Source organism: Ammospiza caudacuta, chromosome 4, assembly GCF_027887145.1.
Source record: "Ammospiza caudacuta isolate bAmmCau1 chromosome 4, bAmmCau1.pri, whole genome shotgun sequence".
NCBI lineage: Eukaryota > Metazoa > Chordata > Aves > Passeriformes > Passerellidae > Ammospiza > Ammospiza caudacuta.
The window spans coordinates 26,717,353-26,740,516 of NC_080596.1; the positions used below are offsets into that span (position 1 = coordinate 26,717,353).

Here is a 23,164-nt window from a genome sequence, read left to right on the forward strand (position 1 = left end):
TACTTACAGAGGTCCAAAGATGACTGACAGGTTTAATAGCAAGGCATGCTGGAACTGAAAATCATTATTTTTTCAAATTTAAAGATCTTTCAAGTGACCATGACAGCAAGATGAACCATGTTTCCTGAAATACCTGTTCAGATAAAAATGGACAGTGCACAGGAAGTGTGTGAAATCTCACTGTTGCATTGTGTCAATGGACAGGGGTTGCCCTTTTGCTTGGCTTTCCACCTCAAAGCCTTAAATCCTCAACATCTCTGGTATTTCTGCTCTAATTACCAGCATAAATCTAGATCCAAGTCAGCTGATGTGCAGAAGGATGTATGTTATCTTTAGACTCTAGGTGATCAAACTCATGGGGCGTCAATCGAGACTTTATGGGAACTTTAAATTCAGAACCCTGAAGGAAGATGAGAATCCCCCATGGGGTGGCCAATCCCTGGACTAACTAAATCACATCAAAGAAATGATAGTAACTTATCAGAGAAAAAAACCCTCCAAAACCCCTAAGAAAACAAACAAACCAGCCCCCCAGGACACCCAAATGCTGCAACAATTCCAAAGGACTTCTATCAGACTCAGACATAATTCATGGAAAAGCTGAGCTGAAATGATATAATTCATGTAAAAGGTGTCAGCAGGGTACTACACTGCTAAGAGATTCTGTCTATTGCTGAGGAGTGACCTGGAGTCTTCACTTCTTACCCTTTGCACAGAGGCCCTAAATAAGAGGTGGGAACAGCAATAAACTTAAAGAAGACACAAAAAGCCCCAAATTAAACAAAAACCTAGAGACATTTCCATGTAATTCATACCAAACAGAAGTCAAATATCATTAACTTTTGAACACTTCAAAACAAGCACTTGAGGACACTTCCTTCATCAGGGTTAGGCATTCATTTCTTACAGACTTCTGTGGAATCTGCTGTGAAAAATACTTCTTTTTAAAGCAGACAAATTTTATGACAGGCACAAGAAAATTTGTTAGATTCCTTATGAATTAGTGTATTTCTACTTTTAATGTATGATACTTTTGCTAGCATTTACACATTCTACCACTACTACAGGCAGCTGCCAAGCAGCAAGAGGTTTCTGGTGACTGAAATTTTATTGTTTAATATACAGCTGAACTTCAACGAAACAATGTTTCTTTACAATAAGCAGTTTATTTAAACTATGAGAATACCCAAGTTACTCACATCGTAAAAAACTTAATCCATCAAAAATTCTTATCTATATTAATAAATTTCATATTAAGCAAGAATTAATAAATATTTTTAGGTGACAATATACACGTAGCAAGTATTCTATAAACAGGTTATACCACTCTGGTTTTGAACATGAGAACTATAAAAGTTTGAAAAAATCATCTGTATATGACCTGCAGATTTGATACCTGCATTCAAGAGTAAAACAAACCACATCAATTACCACTTGTATTCTATTTTAAAATATATCTTGAAAATAAATTACTGCAACCAATGCCTAAAGTGAACAGGTGACCATCCATGTAACAAGATCAACTAAAATAAATAATTTACAATAAAAATCGTTCCTAGCACAAAATCATCATACAAAAACAATTATTGCATTTAGCTCTGCACAGAAAATAATACCTTTTCTCACAGCAATGTGAACTGCTATAGATGCTACATCTATACTACCATCTTCTTTAAGCTGAAAACTGTAAACGGCTTCTTTTGTGCTAGAGCTACAAAAGTATTATAATGCATTTATTTTAAAAAATATTTAGAGTAAGTTTATCTCCAACTAATACTATTTTCTAAGAAACTTCAAATCTTAAGAATCTTCACCTAAAAATCAGTTGGTCAGCTTGTAATTTCCCTTTTATTTTGAATCTGAAATACCAGCTAACTCTTCACAGATAGCGTTTATCCTTAAAAAAGGGGAATTGAGGAACTTTGGGATGGTTAACGAGGCCAGAGAATTAAAACAGGAGGTTACAGAGCAATGAGCCCTCCTTTCCCATCAAAGCTCAGAATTTGCCAGGCCCACTGAGGTGGCACACCCAAAGTTACCGTCACTGTCTCTAGACCTGCAAACAGCAGCTGGAAATAACTCAGTCCTTGCGTACTCTTCTTTTGCGCACTGATTTCAGCGGGCGATCTCCCATGCCTTCATCAGCTTCCTTCTTCTGGAAAAAAATACATTCAGCATTAACAGTTCAAACTCATCGTAATTACTGAAACTGGCACACTGTGCTACTCCTCTTCCTGAATTCCCCAGTCCTTTTATCACTAAATGCAGCGCTTAAGTGATGGGACATTTCTTCCACACTACTAATGTCATGATTAATAAAGTGGGTAGAAGACTTTTCACGTCTATATTCAGAAAAGAGAGCTGTAAACTGATGTCAGAAATTTGGTTCTGCCTGTGTCTTTGCTGGTTTAAAAGCAGTAACTTTTAAATTAATTTACCAACTCCTTAAAGAGGACCTTTTGCTAATGTTATTTCTGCTTCTGAAGTAAGATGCATTTAAAACATTTTACTGTTCCCTTTGGAGAGCTACAAATAAAGCTACTGTGCTTAAATCAGATGTGGTGTTCCCAGTTTGAAAGCGATGGGAAGTACAATGTCAGACAATGGCAAGGAGAAAGCAGGGAAAGATGCAAACTTACCTCATCTTCTGAATCAGATTTATTTGACCTATCACCTTCTTGACTTCCATCTGGAACTTCATTTTCTTCTTCATCTGGAACTCCATTTTCTTCTTCATCATCATAAATATCTTCACCACCTTCACCTTCTGCAGAAGAAGTTAATTTTACTTCATAAACAGAACTACATTACTATGATACACTACATCCAGGCACACCAGTAAGGAAAATAAGCCAATTTCAGTCCTAGAATGAACTACTTGTTTAGAATAACCCATAAAAACATCTCTGGGATACAGAGTAGAATTCTCATGAATTAGTAGAAAGTGATAACTGCCAGATTTAACAACCAATTTTACAAATCTTAAATCTGACAGAAAGGATATTTGTTGGCATTTTGCAAGTTAACAGTCTGCCAGTGGCTTATTTAAAAACAGCAGGGAAGTAGTGCTCAATTCTGTCCTTGTCAGGTCACACCTATGTCTCATAAGCACTGCTTAGGTGTGAAAAAAATAGGGAAAAACCAAAAACAAATACCAAAAATCTGTATCCACACCAAATTCTTACTGTTGCATCTGAGTTAAACTGAAACAAAAGTATCCAGGCAAATTAAGAATGTAGTCAGATATCAGACATGACTCTCCTGATTCTTGGTGATGAAAATCTAGAAATACCTAATTTGTTAAAATATTTCAGACTTCTGTCTCAAATTGAGGAAGTCGAATCTTTGTACTGAAAAGTCCCAAGAACTCTGTCTGCAATATAGCTGTAAATTGAGCCAGAGCTTCACTAATTGGTATGAACTAAGAAGTCAGTTTTGCCATATGTCAGTATACCTGGTTCATGTGTACTATGTCTTTCTATTATCAAAAGGAGAAGTATGACCAAATAGTGAAGATCATGTTTATGAGATGCAGACAAAGATCTCAGTCCTAAAAATAAGCCCTTAATAGAAGAGCTTGGCAGAAATTCACAAAGTCTTTGCTCATATTCTAATAAAGAGACTGGAAATGATAAATTATGCAAATCCAGCTCCTCCCACAAGTACAAGTTTCAATAGAAGTGAAAAAACTCTCCCAAAATGTACTTCAGATATCAGAAGCTATAGAACCCACCACTGGAAAAATATACTATTTAAAATTATTATTTTAAATTTAACCATAATAGTAATTGAAGCATTATTTCATATAAATAAATGTAGAACTTGACAAATAAGGTTCAGATTGTGCCCCTGAAATTCCATTCTGTGGCAACAATTTTTACTTCCTGCAATGTCTTTATACAGGTCAAAGAAAGCAAGGAGACAAAGCAGACAAACAGACAATGCCACAAAAATTAACACAGAACAAAATAAAGCAGTAAAGCCCATGGACAATGCCTTTCAAGAAGTACTCTGCCAGCAACTCATTGTCACTGGTGTTAAAGAAATTGTCAAGTGTTTCTAAAATTTGCTTTGTGCTGCACTTCCTTTTTCTTTTTTAAATGGTCCCAAGATACCATGTGGATTTTGAGTCACTCAGTATTCCACAGCTCAAAACCCCACTGCCTTCAACTCCAAAAAAATCAAAGGAGGAGGTAATGACTATGAAGGAACAAAATCATTAAAAATCGTAAAAACCATAAGGAGACAAAGGTACTAGTAGAAAATATTTATGACTATGGACACCATAGAGAGAAATCTCAGAGGAAACTTGCATCTGGACCTGATGGAAGCTGACATCCACCAGACTGAAGTTCTACCATCAACAAGGAAGCAGAGGGAAGAAAACAGATAGGAGAGACCCACTTCTACGTCCTGGCCCAAATTGCTTCCCTTTCCCAGTACCTGAAACAGAAGCCTCCCTTTCCATCTTCTCTGTGTTATCCTTTATAAGTTCTCTTTTTGTCTCCTCCATTTCTCTTCTCTCTATAGCAAAAAGAATGAGGAAAAGGAGGCAGAGGACAATTTCTCTAATGCTTTCTGACACAAAGAGGCAAAAGAGCAATAGAAAAAAAGGGAAGATTTCAACTTGCAAATGTAAAAGGTGGCAGGAAGCTGAGGGAAGCTAAGCAATTCTTCTTAAAGCGAGAAACAATGGAGACATATGACAGCAAAGTGTAATCCTTCCCTCTGAAGCCTAGAATTTATTTGAAAACCCTGGATTAGTCATACAAAAGCGAGCTAAGTTAGTTTTACTCTGTGTTCTCTTCAGTAACTAAAAGTAACAGTCTAAAATAGAACCTACCTTTGCACCACCATGAACAGCTGTTCCAAGAACAATTTAAGAAAGCTGTAGGAGCTGAACAGCGTTCCTCTGCAATTGCCCGGGCCTTATTTCTAACATTGAAACACACATTTTAAGGTATTATTTATTAAGTGATGTGTTGTAATTAAATCAAGTAACTGAATATTGGAACTGAGGAATGGCAGCCTTGCAACTGCAGCATATTATGTACAAACTATGATTTGCATCAAGACTGGGTAGAATAAAACAGAGTCTGTAATTCAGGAGCAAAGAACAGGCTGAGGAGAGTAAGATCAAAAGGAAAAATTAGGAAGATACAGCACTGAAATCACACACCTACAATTTAGGCTAAAGTAAAGAGTGTATGGAGCATAACCAGAATAAAGAAGTGCCTGGGTAAGGCTCTCCAAGGCAAATGGACTGAGTTTGGTGTGCAAGTATGTACTCAATTGCGTCAGTGATGGCATGGGAACTGCTGCTGCTGAGTGATGCCTCCTGCACAGACACAAGCCATCCACACTCATGGAACATGGTGCAAAGACAGACAAACCCACCAATTTCAGTCAGCAACACAAAGTGATGGCAGCACCAAGACAAAGACCCACCACAACATGAATGTCTGCTATGTCTCTATCCATGCTTGTCCCTTGTCACTTACTTTGTTCTCACCAAGGAAGACTGAAATAAAAGGCAGAATTTTACAGAATTCTGAAGCTAAAATTTTTCTCATCAAAGTGAAGATAATGCATTGGAAGTCAGGAGTTTGATTTTTATTCTTTATATAGACACAGGGAAATGCTAACAGCACCTCAAAGCTACAGCTGAGTAGCAGCCAGTGTCTTTGATTCTGTAACATGGGATGGTTTTATTCTTGGATGCTGGAGTACAGCTCAACCTACTGAGTCATTCATTTCTCCCTGGGCAGCAGGACACACCGCTGCAGGTGTGCAAAAGGTTGCTAAAAAGCAATATAAAGGAAGCTGCAGGCTTCAGAATTTCAAGCCTACTGTATTTTCAAGTATAACCCTCCCAGAGAGGTATAAGCAGATTTATGTTAGAAGACTTCAAGCTATTCCAGACACATTTTAAAGAATAAAGTGACTTTAACTACTTCAGGTACTTATATCTGAATAATTAAAATGTGTTTAATATATGAAATATTTAGAAGGGACAACATATGTGTCACAGTCTACAAACATAAAAAAATTGTGTTGGAAGCATGTTTATTTCTTGAAAGTGCAGAAATGCTGAGTAGAGCCTTACTTTTTGCTTATATTTATCAGACCTATTAGCCACAGGATGCCACTCACTGGAAGTTACCAAAGACAAAAAAAGGCTCAAAGCAAGGCACATTTCACATAGTCTAAGAAAACAGGTTGTAATCACTGGCAATGAAATCCATGAACTGGTTCTATTCATGTCTTTAACCAAACTGCAAGCTGACACACACTCTCACTCATCTTACCATCTTCATCAGTATCTTCATTTTCTTTTTCCTCCTCTAGTTCATCATCTTCAAAATCCTCTGTCACTTCTTTTAGTTTTCTCTTTGTAATTTGCTTAGATACATCAGGCTTCTTGAAGTCAATATATTCATCTGATTTCTACAACAAATGAAAAATCTATTTATATTTCAACTCCAGGTAAGAATTAAACAGGCACTGTAAGCTAAGTAATACCAATGGCATATTAAAAGGGCACATTGTTGCACAGATGCTCAAGAGTTTCCAAATAAAGTACTAAGAAGAAAACCAAATAAAAACATAGTAAATTTCACTAACCTTTCCTGGCCAGCAGAACAACACAGTTAGACCAACAGGGAGAGCTAAAGTCAAGATGTAAAGAACCCAGAGCCATGGGTGTTCTTCTGCAGCAGTCACCAACTGACTAAACATACCAGGCTGTGTTAAAAAAAAATTAAATTAAAATAATTGTATTTATATCCCTCTCTACACTTAAATACGTTTATGAAGTGTACTGTATACATTTATATTGTCCAAAACCCTTCTTTACCTTTGCTTTTTAATGACTACAGCAATAATGCATTTCAGTACTGGTAAAGCAACAACTTTACCAATTGCAAATAAGTGGCAGGTGTTGAGTAAGGAGGAACAGATGTAGAACTCCACACACACCAGACCAGCCACAACTCAGCTTTGTAAAGCAATACCTGCACACTGTACCAACTCAGCTGAAAGCTCCCAAAGTATCAAGAGCCTGAGGGCAGCAGTTCCTGAGGAGCAATGCTGGCTCCACTTGTACCATCACCTTCTCTCCTTTGACAGCCAATTATTCAGGGAGTAAACTGTCCTCCCAGTACAGCTCTGACTTAGAGAGTAGAGACTCTCAGGCAAGTGCCTGGTGCATGTCTGTAAGAGGTACATCAGCACCAAAGAAGTTTGAGAGGCACAGTGGAACAAGGGCACTCAAAGAAATTTTTTTTGCCATTGTGTGTACAGGTACGGATACAGGCTCACACATAAACAAAGAGGAAGTAAATTTCTTACTCGGTGTTTAAGTAAAATGCAGTACCCTTTTAACCTCAAGAAAATATTCATTTGGGAAAGGTAAAAAGCCAAACTACAAGACAGAAAAGCTATCAGTTACTCAGCAAAATAATTGATTGCAGACAAATTAATGTCAGCATGGACGGAAAATTCTTCCAACAGCACAGCTCCCTTACTACTTTCTAATATCAAGAACATAGCAAAGTTTATACCTCATTAGCACTTGCTACCAATTTCTTCAAGCCCCAGCTATCTGCTGCCCAGCGATCTGCCACTTCTTTCTCTGAACAGATGATGAAGTTATCAAAGTAGATATCAGATGTCATAGACCAGAGTTCTAGACCAATAGCACTGACAGCAGTCATCTTGAATGGGTGAAGATCTTCAAAGTAGTCTGGGTTTGGTATTTTCCGAGGGCTCCAGATTCCCTGTTAACAGAAACAAACACAATCACATTACCTACAGCTCACCAAAAGAACAGCTTCTGAAAGGGATTTCAAAATAATAAGAACTTTTCTTTAAAAAGACAAGCAGTAGAGTTTAATCTATCTAAAACAGAACTGGAAATAGCCTGTAGGATTTTGGCAAATGGGTCTCAATTTTCATGTTTTAGGCCAGATCTCCTAAGCAATTATTTTCTTTTTTACTGTAGAGATTACAGTAATAACTGACTCTTACCAGAAGTGTTAGAGAAAATTTTAGCAAAGGAAAATTCAGCCTTATGGTACCTGTGCAAATTAGAGCCAAATTCTGTTTGCAAACCTGCTTAGGATCTTACCCTCTGAGACAGACATCAATTTCAAGTACTCCCATAACTAATACAAAGTAACTCTCTTTAATATCCAGCTGATTACCTCGTATATTTGGAGGGGAGGACAGGACTTTAATTATCCAAAATTGAAGCTTCCTCTAAAATTGAACTAGTAAGGCATTTTGCTTGCTGAAAGGCTTCATTTGTTAATATTAAAAAAAGAGACTAATTCAACAGACTGACATTTAAAAGCCTAATGTAATTCAGAATACAATTCTGAAGACCATACTAAATAAATGGTATCAATGAAAATTGTACAAATGGCAACTTTAAACAGCTAAGTTGTTTTAATACAAGAAGCATTACTGTTTCCCAGTATACTTCAAGGAAAAAAAAGAAAAAAAAAGGCAAATTAAAAGCAAAAAATTCTCGAATTAGTGAGGGTTTTCAGACTCATTGTAAAATATAAATACACTGCAGAAAAGCCTAAGTAAATACACTGCTTTGACTTGCTTGCTCTGCTGCCTGTATCTTTTAGCCATGCCCAACAATTTGACTATTACCTGATAGTTAGGATTATCTATCATAGGTGCTCTCCATTTTCCTTTGTACTTTGGGTTGTTCTTCATGGGACGCACCCACTCTCCACAGCCAGGGGCAGTCTCACATTTTGCATTAGGGATCTGGGGGGCTTCCCACTCCCCATCCATTTCTTCATCCCTAGAGAGAAAAAAAATGACCAACAACTGCTTCAAGATCAGCCAGGTGTCAAACACTGGCAGTCTGAAGTTAGGGTCTATGTGTGTTGTTGTAACTACTCCAGAACTCTGACCAGCTCAAACAACTTAACCCAACAGCATAAACACTTTTTTAAAGGAGTGCTACACCTTTTTACTTAAAGGCCATATATGTTCATATATAACCACAGCATGACTGACTTCAATTGCATTCCTGCCTCTAAGCATCCTCTGCCCAGGATGCTTAGAGATCCCTTTAAGACTTACATTATGATTTCAAGTTATCAACTTAAACTGTAGCAAATTCTTTGAATATGAAGGGGACCTTCATACTCTGTTTTTACTTATGTATCTTCAGAAAACAAAGGCAATGACAAGTTCATGTTTTTATAGAAGCAGTCCCCATACCAACAAATATTTGGCCATACCTTACACATTCCACATTACTACCTCAAAAGACAATGAAATCTGGACTGACTTCCACAACTAATAATCTGCCACAGAGAACAGTCTTATCTGAAAAACACATTAGCAATCTGCACTTACCAGTCCTTTGGTTTCTTTGCATTAGGGTCAGGAACATACTGTGGTTCATCATCAAGCCACCCCTCAGGCTTAACAGCATCAGGATCTTCTATTTTGGCAGGTTCATCTTCATCCCTTCAATTACAGACTTTTGTTAGAAAATACAGCAGCCTGACTTTGCACCAATGCTCTGTTCAGAGGACTACAACTGGCATGAAAGAGATGATTTCCAAAAACACGACAGAATTAGACTCGCTGATCATGAGCATTAGCCATATAATTATCTGCTTATAAATATCTGGATTATATTTACATTGTTCTATAACAAATCAGCAAATAATGATTTTATTTGTTTCCTTATGCCCACCTCAAATATGTTTTCAAACTTCAGTGCTTTTAGTGAAATGTATTCCAACTGTCATTAGCAAACCCCAAAATAAAACCTGTCAAATCTTTCAAGTGAACAACCTGTATGTAAAAGACATTGTGAAATTTCAAATGTTCTCCTTACCAGTCATCGGGTTTGACAGCATTTGGATCAGGTATTTTTGGTCTCTCATCCCAATCATCAGGCTTCTTATCAGTAGGATCCTCTATTTCTTTGGAAGGATTTACTGGAGGTATCATATTCTCAAGAAGACTTCCTTTACTGACAACTGTTTGGTCGATTAATATTTCAAATGTATCATCTGGTTTTAGCACTAAATTGAAGAAATTTATATTGAAGAAATAAGGTAGCCATTTAATTTTACAGATACATTTAACAAAACTATAGAATAAGCACAGACTTAGTCAAATAAGAGCAAACAGGATCCTCACTAGCAGAGGAGACAGACTCCTCACTCAGGCACTGGATCTGGACACAAAACATTGCCCTTGAGGGGATGTATGACCAGCATCAGGCCCACAAAGATTAAATTTGAAGAAAATTCAATTGCTGAAACATGTCCAAACATATTCTAAGAGATTTTTCAAAAACCTACCAACTTGAGCAAAATTCTGTGGTTTTACTTCAAAAGCACAGACAGTGAAAAAAGAGTCTCTGTCCCAAAAGGCATCTCTGCTACTAAATTATAATCTCACACTTGAAAGCATGGGAACACAAGAACTGTACCAGTACCATAGCAGAAGGATAAAACAGCACTTTGAATCAGGTTCTAACCTCTCTAAGCCATTTTCCTCAAATGCCACACTGCAAGAGCTCACACATTTGAAGAGAATTCCCTGGATGTTAGCAAGTGTGAGTAACTGAGAAGCCAAGGTAAGAACTGAGCACTGCCAGACTTGGTACCCACATGCATCCAGATCTATTTCTAATAAGCACTTGTAAGTGTGCTCACTGATCTAACAGCAGATTCAACTGGCCATTTAACAGAATGAAGATTACTAAGTAAAAGTAATTATTATTCTACTTTTATGACAGTTTTCTAAAAACAGGTTAAGAAAACCACAGTAACGGTCCTGTAACAGTTTGATAATACCTAATGATGGCCTTCCACCCTGAAATTTTCAACAGCATTAAAATATCCATAAATGTAAAAATGAAACCCCCATATCACCTTTAGATAAAACACAAAGAACTAATCTTTAAACTCCTGTTATCAGTCACATAAATGCACTGGAATCACACAGCTCTAAGAAGTCTGTTTGAACAAGTATAACAGAATAAATGCAATAAGTTTAAGTACCTTGATTCATAATTTCTAACAAACAATCCAAATACAGGAATGCATGCATTCCTTTATTATGACATTCTTCAAGCAAATAAGACTATCTAAAAGTGTAAGTTTGCTGTGGCATACTAGAGCAATCCATTTTAGAAACCACTGAATTATTTTCCTATGGCACAGCACTTGAACATGCCTTCTGTTATTACTCCTCAGTGGAAGTTGCTAAGTACAGTCAATTTGGCTGGGGTTGCAGCATGCCATAGGTTAGCCCATTGACTGCTGTTCTTCCTCAGAAGTTAGAAAAAGGGATAAAAACTAACTTTTATTTCTCTGTACAGCTCACTGGTACAGGAACTGTCACATGAATTACAACCAGCCCACACTTACTCACTGCAGAGTCTGTGCTGACCTGTGTGTGCACACTGCTTCAGGTGCAGGGCTTGTGAGAACTCCTAACACGGGGAAGAGTGGTGTGTGGCATGCTACAGATTGAACTGAACTCCCCTGAACTCTGACACCTTCTCAGAATATTGGGCACTTGTACATTCTGCTATCTTTCCCAGTAAAAACAGTTTTATTATAATAATTGCTGAAGTAAATTTATCAGTAAAGGCTAGTCAGGGCTGGTAAGTTTGTCCTGTAACTGGATATTATGCAGTAGCATCTGAAAGCTACTTTATGTCCTGCAGTTAAGCCCTGTCATTAAACCATTTAACCCAAATCATTAAACAACCAGCACTCAGAATTAACAAGCTATTATAAACAAAGACTCAATTACAAAGCTTCAGCAGACAAAACCACATTTTTAATCTCTCCTTTCCAACATAAGAATTGGAATTCCATTTTTAAGAATTGAACAATACCAAGAGTATAAAGATGTGTCTTCTTGTCCAGATAGAATTTTTTTAGGTCTACATCAGGACGTTCAGCATGTTTTTCATCATATTCTCCGGTTTTAGGATTCTTATGCCTGAAGATAAAGTGTAGTTTGTAATCCTCTCCACATTTATCTGGTCCAAACATAATTGTGTAAGGTGTTTTGTCAAAAAAGTATTCCTGTAGAAGCAAGAAAGCTGAGCATGTGATACACTGGACACTTTATTATGTCATTTTTGGTACTTCTTTGTCTTGGTGCAGAGCATAGTTACTTATCTGCAAAAGGTAAATGAAAAGTGGTGGGGTAAATAATGAAGGAATTCAAGCCCTCTGGAGTTCTCCATTTCCAGGGAATGCACTAACTCTCAGCCTCTTCAAGGAAGATGAATACATTTATATATTTACATTTTATCTTTAAGTAGGAATGCCTGTTACAAATCAAAGCACCCAAGTATCTCTTCCCCTCTACAAACACTACACTAAAAGATGGAATGGAACTAGTTACTGTTCTTCATAACAATTTTCTTTTCCAATAAAGATAACCCCAGCATATTAATACCCAGTGTTTTATAAGTACCTTTTTCTCTCCACATTAAGTAACAGCAACAAACAACCCTGATAATATCAGATACAGTTATTCTCCTTCAGAGTATGCTGCAATACACAGTTATGTCACAGTATCTTTATCTATGTTTTCTGTATTTGGAATACACAGTAATATGCATGTGCTGATCAGTAAAATGATTTCTCAAGTTATGAGTTAAGATCCTCTGGCTTCTATTAATTCTGAAAGTCATACTAAATGTACACAAAAGTCCTCTGTCCTGCATATCAGACACCAGCCATGCAGAGCCAAGCTGTCCCTCAAATGAACAACTGATAGCAAATATTAAGCAAGAGGACATACCAGATTCAAGTCATTGCTACTGGAGAGAAGTTTAATATATGCACCACCACAGTCAATGCCTTTTTGAAAATTCACTTCATATCTGAGCAAAGAGAAAGTGAGAAAAACATTCTGAGTAGCAGAAAAATATCAATTAACTGCTAATCTGCAGTTCTCATTATGAATATATTCAGACTACACATTAGTACCTACTGTCAAAACACTTCTATGCTAGCAAAATGCTTTAAATTACTAATAAACATAAAAAACCAGAACGAATACTTACTGAACAATCAAAGGTTTATCATCAAAAACAAATGTTTTTGTCAGCATTGCTGATATTGCATGATACTTTGCCACTGATTTTAACACTAATCCTTTGTCTCCAGGCATTGCATTTTCCTTCAGCTCTTCTACTTCCCATCTTCCTAAAACATACATGCATAAAGTCTTTGAAAAAATGCAGTGTGAACACAGAAATCAGCCTTGCTGAAAGTAAAGGGTTAGTAACAAATAAAGCCTAGCTGCCAAAATAGGGCAGAAATGTTGGCATCTGATGTCAAAGATGTTATTTCTTTTTGTTCTCAAATTTAAGTAAACTTTATTCCTGTAGATCTGTATCTTTAGGTTGTGGGATCCTACAATGGCCAGAGAAACAAAGTATTTCTCCAGATTTTAAATTTACTTCTACCATCATCACACAAAAAACATGAGTCACAGAGCACTGTGTAAAGCTAAAGACCTGCATCATTACTTTTTTCTGCTTACATAAAATTAAAATCTCTTGAGTCAAATCTAATCACAGGGTAGATGAAGTTCCCTCCTCCTCCCCAAAGTCTTTCCAGGAATTACCAGGTTTGGTCCAAAACAAGCTTACAGCTTTGAAAATAGAAGATTTTATATTTGTACATTCTCCAAGTTTGGGATAAATACACACATGCCCAATATCCAAAGAACAAGATTTCTTCTAAAAGGGCAGTTACATTTTCTCAGAGACTAACATCACAAGATCCACTGGGGTTTTTTCCAGGAAAGAGCACAGCACAAAGTACCCTACTTTGACAATCCACTGTAATTTTGAAGAATGCTTAAGCAGCCAATTCTAGACTAGGAAATCACAAGTGCAAACTGCAATGATTAAACCATCAGTACACTGTTTCCATTACTGCTCTCCAAATTTGGTTTTGGCTACTCTAAGACTAAATTGTACAAGAACCACTGAAGAGCCCTAAATTCAAGCACAGGCAATCTGGAAAAGTATTTAAAAAAATATGCTGTTTTAATTTTCAGAGGCTACACCAAGAGACCAATCCGTGGATCAGTAGCAGGACAGATGGAGCAAAATGGAACACAATGCTTCAGAAAACTATTTAACAACTGAAATTGAAGTGATAAATCTCTCTCACAGGGTTTCAGAGAAGACAGTTCTAAAGAAACAATACTCATAAACGAACAGGATTAAATATTCAGTTTCCCAAGGTTATTCTGGTATCATCCATGGCAATACATTGTTGGAATGACAAAAAAGTTATCTTCACACTAAATAACCCACTGAGCAACATTTCACAGTTTCAGGATAACAGTCATTATACAAACTAACATTTTTGACTTTTGCCATCTAGACATTCAAAGACAAGTTCTGTGCTATTTCTCAAAGAAATATTTCTTTCAAGCAAAAAAGCAACAGAACATCATAAACTACACAGGGGAGGCAAACAATAAAGTTGCTTACCATCATATTTAGCAACATTATCATCCATGTCTTCTTTCAGAGTTACAGACAACACCCACCTAAAAAAAAATTGTACTGGTCATTGATCTATCTAGGCAAAGCTGTATTATTTAACAAAGGAAAAATAGCTTTTGTTTCTAGGCTGTGAACCTGTAATACTGATTTTGAGTCAGCATCATGGAACTGCATGTAGCTCTAAGAACATGCAAAGAAAAATTAAAGGAGAGTCGTCTAATACAGCATTTCAAAATACTTCCTAAAAATGTAAATGAATAGACAATTAAAAGTCTAAAGTAAATAAATCCTGAATTATTTAATTCTGAATAAACTTCAGTTTTATATACAAGTTCAGAATGTAATATGCATTTAATGTAAAAAATCACTGAAAATAGCAAGTTTCAAGTATAATACCTTCAATAGAGGAAATAATACCTTTCAATAGAAAAGAAAAAGAACTCAGCCAAATGAATCTTAACTTTATCTGACAGTAGCAGTACACACACAGAGTAGAGGACAAGAGGGACAAGTGCAAGATTCCAAGGGTACTGCACACAGGAGATCCAGCAGGGCAAACACAGCCTGATCTCCATTCTGTGAGCAAGGCAGACTTGGCCATCCCATTCAGGGTATTATCACAAGATAGGCACAGTCTCCTCACAAAGTGCTCCTCTGGAAAGGGAAAAAAGGAAAGGGCAGTCCCCCCTCATCTGGACACACAGCAGTTCTGTCTGGAGCCATGCACAGGAATATCTACAGCCAAGAGCACTGCTCAACTCTTTATTGTATCAGCCACAAGAATACATTCTAATAACTCATTCTGGAAAGAACTGTCTGCATTCTTTCTGAACTCTCCTCTGCATGGAGTGATCCAGGGATGAATACTTTCTCTTTTCTGCTTGAACTGCAGTCACATTTGTTCACTGTTAACAAAGATGCTGGAAAAGCTTCACAGTATAAATAGCACACTAGATCCTCAGCCTACCAGGAGAGAGACCAGTGAGGAATAAAACATCTCTACAAGTCATGTGAAAAAATTTTCAAGGCCCATTCTCAGAAAAGCTATGCTATTCTTACCTAGTCCATTTATATATAATTCTTTTCCACACTTCAGGGAAGAAAGGCAGCATGCTTACTTTCTCATAAATCTTTCTTTCATACTCCTTAGTCTTACGTAAATTATGCAAAGCTAGACCAAAAAATCCCAAGCATTGTAGCTAAAACTTTGAACATTAGATTTAGTAGGAAGACAAATTAATCTTTGAACAGTTCTCAAAAAACCTAGAAACTTGGATGAATGATATCATTCAAGTACCCCAGTTAAATCTTTATAGCTGTTAGTCAAGGATTTCAGTGGTTTATTTGGTTTTTTAACAACCATTATCACCTCTTCTATCTTTTTTTCTGTCATCACAGGTGCTGCTTTTGCAGTTAACATTTAGAACTGACACATACCTAAGATCACGTGGAAAGAAAGTGTTTGCTACTGAAGTGCGATGGCACTTCACCCTCTCAGCTATTTAAACCCAACTGGCTCAATCTTTAGATTATTTTTCTCAATGTCCACAAATCAGAGTTTATTAAAAGCCTCCTTAAAACACACACAGGAGAGTAATATATCTGAAATGTTAAGTGTCCAGCTTAACATTATGATGTATTTGGAGCAAGCCTTAATAGTCTTCCCAATTCTAATCCCCATAAAAATATTTAAAAGACAGTAGCAGAAAAATGAATACAAAACAAGTGCTGCCACTGTAAGTGAAAATTGCTGAAAGTAGAAGTTAATCATTTTAAGACATAAACTTACCCCGACATTCCTTCATCAAAGGTTTCTGTAAAATACACTTCCCCAGTTGGCTTTGGAGTCTGGTACACAACCTAAGAGACATGTACAGATACACATCCCAACATAAATTACAATTGAAATACACTCTCCTATCTCCAGAAGTAATCTACCTGGGCAGAACAACAGATCCTCTTAATTAGAAATACCTAGCAGCATAAAACCACTTCTCTCCCTCCACATTTCAATACTTTGTGTGCATCCCTCCAACTGTGAGCAGTTTTGTATCTCTGAACTTTAAAAGTTGCTTCCTCTGTTCAAAGCTCATAACTAAAGCTTTGTTACATCTTCCGTGAAACAAAATCCCCAAAATTTTTCTGAACCTGCACCAAATCTGCTTCCTCCCTGTTTCTCTCTTTGTATGTTTTCCATTCTTCTGTTTTCCCATCTATTGCCTACATCTCTTTTGAAGAATAGCATACAGATTTTCTGGTAATAAAGACAGTGTCAAAAGGCAGCTGTGACTGATGAAGTCAAGAAACTGGTCTAAAGTCAGTCTCAGTGAGACCAAGGTGCTTTCCATTTACTTCTTTACAAGTGTCATGTTAGGACTTGCAACAAAAGGTTCTGTATCTAGATTGAAGAAAAACCTTTTTCATGACTACTGACCACATGCAGGAGATTTTACACTTGGGCATAAGAGAGTCATTCTTTAAGTTTGCCCTGAATGTCACATGTAGCAAGTGAAAAACTCAGACTGCCACATCTGAGACCCACTCAGCTGTCAAATGCAGATTAACTTGCTCTAGTTATAACTATGCATCTTGTATTCAACCAGCTTGAACTAGAGAATTCTGTAATCTTACCTCTAGAGAAGATTTATCTCTGTCAACATCAGCTTCTTGGGACTGCTTGTCAAAATTCTCCACTTCAACATCTGCATCCAGATTTTCTTCACTTTCCATTCCTGCAGTCACCGAGCTAATTATCAGGACACCCAAGCACAGCCAGTCCCACTGGAAGTGCATCTTGCTTATCTGCAGAATTGAAAGTTTTACATTTTAAATATAAATTCAACTATATTATTAGTATTATTTCAATTTTACCCCAGACTTTATCTAAAAGAGGAAAAAAACCCATTAAAATAATGAGAAATAACTATGAAAAAGTGTTGTCACTATAATATTGTCTTAATTTGCTTTTTAAAAGTTTTTTTTATTACTGAGCCCCGACTCAGACTCTCTTTCCCCTCCTGTTTTCCCTATGGAAGTGCTCACAGCCTGTTCTTTTACCTTGCCAAATCTAGCAAGAATCTGACTGCAATATGTATGCCTTTAAAGAACTAAGCAAGATTGCTTTTATTTTTCTCATTCATAAACAATATGAACAAGTGATTAAATTGAATCAGTCTCTATAATGCAGCAATAACTAACATCCCTTTCACAGCAAGCTTAAATAAATGCTGGTGTTTATTTTGCTATTTTAAGACATTGTCAAGCCTTGCATTACTGGCAGCCACTAGTGGTTATATTAAAAGCTCTGGTGCTGAGTACCTTTGCACCTGAGAGAGCAGCCACCCTCTCAGGCACATCATCACTCCCTAGAGACTGAATTGTTTATCACTACAACTCTGAATGTCCCAGCAATTATAGATACTATCTTATACTCAAAGTGTGAGTTTCTTTCTTTCCTTTTCTTTCTTTCCTTTTCTTTCTTTCCTTTTCTTTCTCAAATGTGGGAAGCAATTCAAACACTGTAACTGCACCAATAATTACTTCATCATTCATTTTTTAACACCTCCAAGTTTTATCAAGCAACACATATAGAGATCAAACAGTATCAGGGCTTTATTTCTTTTATGATCTACTAATTTAACATTAACTGCACTGATTATATCTAGAGCCAGGACATACACAAACTACACAAATACCATAAAGGACTGTTTCACACACCAGTACCATGGCAATACTAGGAAATAATCAAAAGCTCTTTTTTTTGGACTAACACCTATTTTCCACAAAACTACATTAAACATATTACCATTCTTTTTTTCCTCCCCCACTACTATCCACACTTCCTGCTGTTCTTTGTGGGACTTTACAACCTTGCTTGAAGATGGTGAGTCTGTGGTTCCTCAGGTGATACATTTCAATAGTTATCTGCAAATTTTCTAGTGTTTTGTATTTGAATTTTTTTATTTTTAGGTTAAAACTAGAGATATTGTTAGTTCATAGACCTCCTTAGTAGTTTTAGAACTGAAAATAATCTCGCCCTGAAGATTTGAAGTAACTGAGTTTATCAGAGGTGAACGTTTAATCTTACAGTGTATTTTGGAACACCTCTGTCTGAGGAGTATCAGTTTTACCAACCCCCTTTTCTTGTTCCCTACCCATCACATTAGGACAAGCACTCCAAGAATTCCACATCAATACCTTCTGGACTGCTTAGCTCCTAACTAAGGTGTCCAATATTAACCAAGTACCAGCCTTGCATTTTCAGCACGCAGCTTGCCTACCTTACCTTCGCTAGCTCGTCATGCACGTGATCTCTGCTTCTCCTAAAGCAGCATGAGGGGCACAGCTTCCTCTTCCAGTTCATCCAGGTGTGTGTGTATGATCCAAAATGCTTTCCACTTACACAGCTGTAACTTTACTCTAATTAGCCCCATTCACTTCTGCTCCATACACAGACTAACACGGACATCCAAGAGGAAACACCAGTTCTCACCTTTCCAAACAGCCCCCTTCCAAAATTTCTGATGCTTTCACTTGGTTCCCACTGAATCTTACCATTACTCCCTGATCCTACCTAGGACTTCCCTAATTTCCTTCAGCTTTCAATTGGATCTCTTACCTCTTCCTTCAAGAAGAGAAGGTGCGTTTTAACCTTTGACCTTTTGATATACTTTTAAAATAATCCCAGAAATGCTGAAATACATTATCAAGACCAATCACAGCTATCACTCAACTGCCAGCCAAACATGGTTTTAACTAGCCCACAACATCTTTCACTTTTGTGAACTCTGCCACACTAAAGTCTTAGCATATAAGATAAATCTTTCACCTAAGCCAATGAGATTCTGGTCTCAAAACAGAACTTCACACTACACATTTAATTATCTTTAAAACCTACTGAATTTTCCTAATTAACACATGAAGACTATGAGAAACTTTTCTTACTCCATTTTCAAGGTGGCAATGCAAATAAGCCAAAAGGATTCTCGCTGTTATCAAAACGAAGCACATTGGAAGAGCCTGTGGCTCTCACAAAACACCAAACATCTTTACTAGCAGTCTTGTCAATGTATCTAAGTTCAGACTTTAATTTTAACATATATTTTGTATAACTTGGTCACTTTTTGCCATGGGTAACCACAGCACAGCTACACATCAGCATAAGCCAGCAAAGCACGCTCTAGGGACCAGCAACAGTGCTGCAACATCAGCACAATATTGCACCCAAAGCAACAAGCTGCTTTTCCTGAGACACAGACCAGTATTTGTAAAAGACAAAGGCACAAGCTGTAAACATGGTCTGACTGGGTATCAGCATGTTTATCCCCACGAGGACAGGTGAGCACTGATACAGGCTGCCCAGTGCCTGCCCCTGGGGTTTTCCAAGACAGTCCAGAAAAAATCTCCAAGCAAGCTGGACCAGCCTCAGGGCTGCTGCTGTAGTGAGCAGCAGGTCAGGAGAGACCTCCTGGCGTCCCTTCCCAGCTGAATGATCTGATTTGGGTTGTGTCCACCTTTGCACCTCTGTATCATGGTGTTTAGTGCACTGTGTACATGACATTAGTCGGTGACATCATTATTCCATCTGCTGCAGAACTAAGTAAGGGGTCAGGATCTTCCAGATTACTAACTTTTTTCTGGACTTTGAAAACGGTCATGCCTGTTCCATGTAACTCTGGGAGTTCTGGATTCTCAAGCAGAAAGGGAATAAGACAGCCGTTCTCACTGTGAAGTCCAAAGCTCCTGCATCCAGTATCAACACGCGGGCTTTTCATAGGGCAAATATCAATTCCATCCAGGGCCATGAAAAGTGGAGGATTTTTTCACACACCCCTTCTTCCACCTGTACCCACGGGCTGCTTTATTCCTCCCTCATTCTCCTACATTGCCATAAACCTGACATAAGCTGTAACTGCTCCATGAAACACACGCAAGAGCACTCACACAACTTTACATTTCTCCTTTATTGGGTGTGACACTGTCCCCCGCTCCCGTTAGCTGTGCTGTTGAGCACCCCGCGCGGGCACGGATGCCGCATGTGGGGTTCAGCGGCGCTCCAGCCGCAGTGCCGCGCTCCCGCAGGCGCTCCAGGCATTGCGCTGCCACAGCGAGCTCCACCAAACCCTTCAGGCCGACCTTATTTCCCGGTTTGAAAACACAGACCCTAGGGCCACCCGGTGTGCCGTCAGCACCAACACGAACCGGCTTTCTGGGACACCGCCAAGCGAGAACCAAGGCCGCGATGCCGCTGCTCCCGCCCGCCTCGGTACGGGCCGAGCTCCCGGAGCCTCCCGTGGGCCGCCTCCGGGGACCGAGGGAGCGAGGCGAAGCAGGGCAGCCACCCTCACCCCCCGTACCCCACACGCACCTGCCGCCGCCACCGGCCGCCCTTTCTTCGGCCTGGTTACAAAGCACCGCCACGCCGCTGCTCCCACGGCGGCCCGTTACCGGCGGTGGTCCCGGCGCTGCCCGGCCCGCGGCGAGCGGTTACCGGTGGTCACCGGCGGCGCTGCCCGGCCCGCGGTTACCGGTAGCGGTCTCGGCGCTGCCCGGCCCGCGGCGGGCGGTTACCGGCGGTTACCGGCGGCGGTCCCGGCGCTGTCCAGCCCGCGGTTACCGGCGGCGGGAGCCCGAGCAGGGCCCGGCCGCTGGTCCCCGCGCATCCCCGGCCGCGCACGCGCACGGCGCCCCCGCCGCTCGCGGGGCTGCGGGAGCAGATGCCGCAGCGCGTGCCGCGCCCCGCCGGCCAATCACGGCGCCGCGCCCCGCCGGCCAATCACGGCGCTGCGCGCGCGGCACGGCGCGGCCCAGCGGAGCGGCCGCGGAGGGTGTGTGGGCGCGGCAGATGGGCAGCGGGCTGCGCCAATCGGAGGTGCCCGAGCTGAGGCGAGAGCCAATGCGCGGCTCGATCGCGGCTGCCGGCCCGCCCCGCCAGGGGCGCCTCAGCCAATCGCCCGCTGATAATTAGAATAATAATATTTTGGGCAATTTGAATTAGGACAATATGAGACAATAAATACAAAGAGTTATGGACGTCCGAGTACTTTTTTCTGGGCAGCACGGCCCGAAAAAGGACCCCCGTTAACAGAGGATTAACCCTTAAAAACAATAGCCCGTTGCATATTCGTACACTTCATACATGATGCATAAATTCCATTCAAACACAGGATTCTGTCTGATCATTGTCAGCTTCTTCCTTCTAATCCTAACAGCGCCTCCAAGGCGGGAAGAAGTTCGTTTCTGCTGATAAGAAGGCAATAAATTCCCTTTCTCTGAAAGATTTAGGTGTCCTGTGGCTGCTATCTCGCTGCAAGTCCTTTCTGTTAAACAAAGCATCCTACATAGCATCGTTTCTATTTTAACAATTTTTATAACCTAAAACTATATTTAACACAGTGCTTAAGAGAATTAATACAGCATTATTTTCTAACACAACACATATAACATTCATTTTAATATTTGCAAAAGGCCAATCATAAAATACATGGATTTTTCACATTCTTCCACTGCTCTCCCTTGTGGTAAGCTTCCTGGGGCTGGAATATTTGCTTTTCCTCTATTGCCTCTTCAGTGAAAATCCAGAATTCCCCTTAGGAGGTTCCTTTTGTTTTACAGTGGAGCTGGGGTTCTGCAGACTGCGCAAGAAACCTCTGCTCTTGTGAGAATTAATGGTTCTTGTGAAGCTTTAATTATTTACAGCATCAGGTAAAACCTCATTTACATCAGACTGATGAGAGGGGTATTCTCTGATTTACAGTTGTGTAAAATGTGTAAAAACAGAAACGAGGAATGAAGCACCAAGCTGGCAGCACAGAATGGAAAATTTCATTTACTTTTTTAAAGTCCAGTCATTTCCTAATACAATTTCAAGTATTCTGATAAGCTTTTGAGCTTGAAAATACCCTTCAACAACTAGAGAGAAATCTCAATTTACTGTGAAAATCTATTATTTTAGTATATTCTAGGTTTATTTCCTGCTGTCAGGATGCAATGCCTGTGCAGGGGAATGAGGGTGCAGTCGTGCTCCATGTGCTAAGGAATTCTGATCATTAGATGTCCAAGGCAGATTGTCATTTCCCAAAATCTTTTCAAATGAGACTGCTGTGGTTTACCCTTTATTTTCAAATTTATGTTGAATTTGAACTTGTGACAAGAATTGAAATGTCAGTACACGCTGATTATCCAATTCCAGGATCCAAAATTTTATTTAAATAGATTTTCTTTTTACAAAAATATAGTTACACATAATACCCTTATTTCCTGTAATTAATTCAATGCACAATTCACTGAGAAGTTATACAATCTTCCAAAAAATACTTGTTTAAGTTTCAAGTTATTCACATGGTAATTTGTAGGTAATTTTTATTGAAAAAAAAATTTAACATAACTCATGGCACATTAAGGCTGAAACACATTTATATTAACTCCGAGATCAATTTCCATAACATTAAGTTGTTCCTGTGAACTACTTTAAATATCTGCAATGAATATTGACAACTTTTCCTTCAGTTCTAATTTCCCTACAAAACTGACCAGTGTTTTCAATGGAGTTGAACACCGTGTCCTGAATATTTTTCAAAAATGCCTGTATTTTTATTTCTGGTGAAACTCCTTACACCTTTA

The 23,164-nt window shown here is 38.8% G+C and overlaps 1 protein-coding gene across 3 annotated transcripts; it reads right to left on the bottom strand.

Annotated features, from left to right (window-relative positions):
* Nucleotides 1-808: 808 nt before the first annotated feature.
* CLGN (calmegin) lies at nt 809-21,156 on the bottom strand. 3 transcript variants are annotated; one of them, XM_058803038.1, is made up of 16 exons: nt 20,910-21,156; nt 17,174-17,344; nt 16,332-16,402; nt 14,528-14,586; nt 13,082-13,223; nt 12,817-12,898; nt 11,897-12,089; nt 9,875-10,064; nt 9,385-9,498; nt 8,665-8,821; nt 7,563-7,778; nt 6,625-6,744; nt 6,309-6,447; nt 4,444-4,524; nt 2,640-2,767; nt 809-2,155 (listed from the first exon to the last, which is right to left on the bottom strand). In XM_058803038.1, the coding sequence occupies exons 2-16, from the start codon at nt 17,333-17,335 to the stop codon at nt 2,081-2,083; spliced, it is 1,929 nt and encodes a 642-aa protein (XP_058659021.1). In that variant the 5' UTR covers nt 17,336-17,344; nt 20,910-21,156; the 3' UTR covers nt 809-2,080. The 3 variants fall into 3 exon arrangements, with proteins under 3 accessions (XP_058659021.1, XP_058659023.1, XP_058659024.1); XM_058803040.1 differs by lacking the exon at nt 4,444-4,524; XM_058803041.1 differs by lacking the exons at nt 809-2,155; nt 2,640-2,767 and adding an exon at nt 4,844-4,935.
* Nucleotides 21,157-23,164: the final 2,008 nt, after the last annotated feature.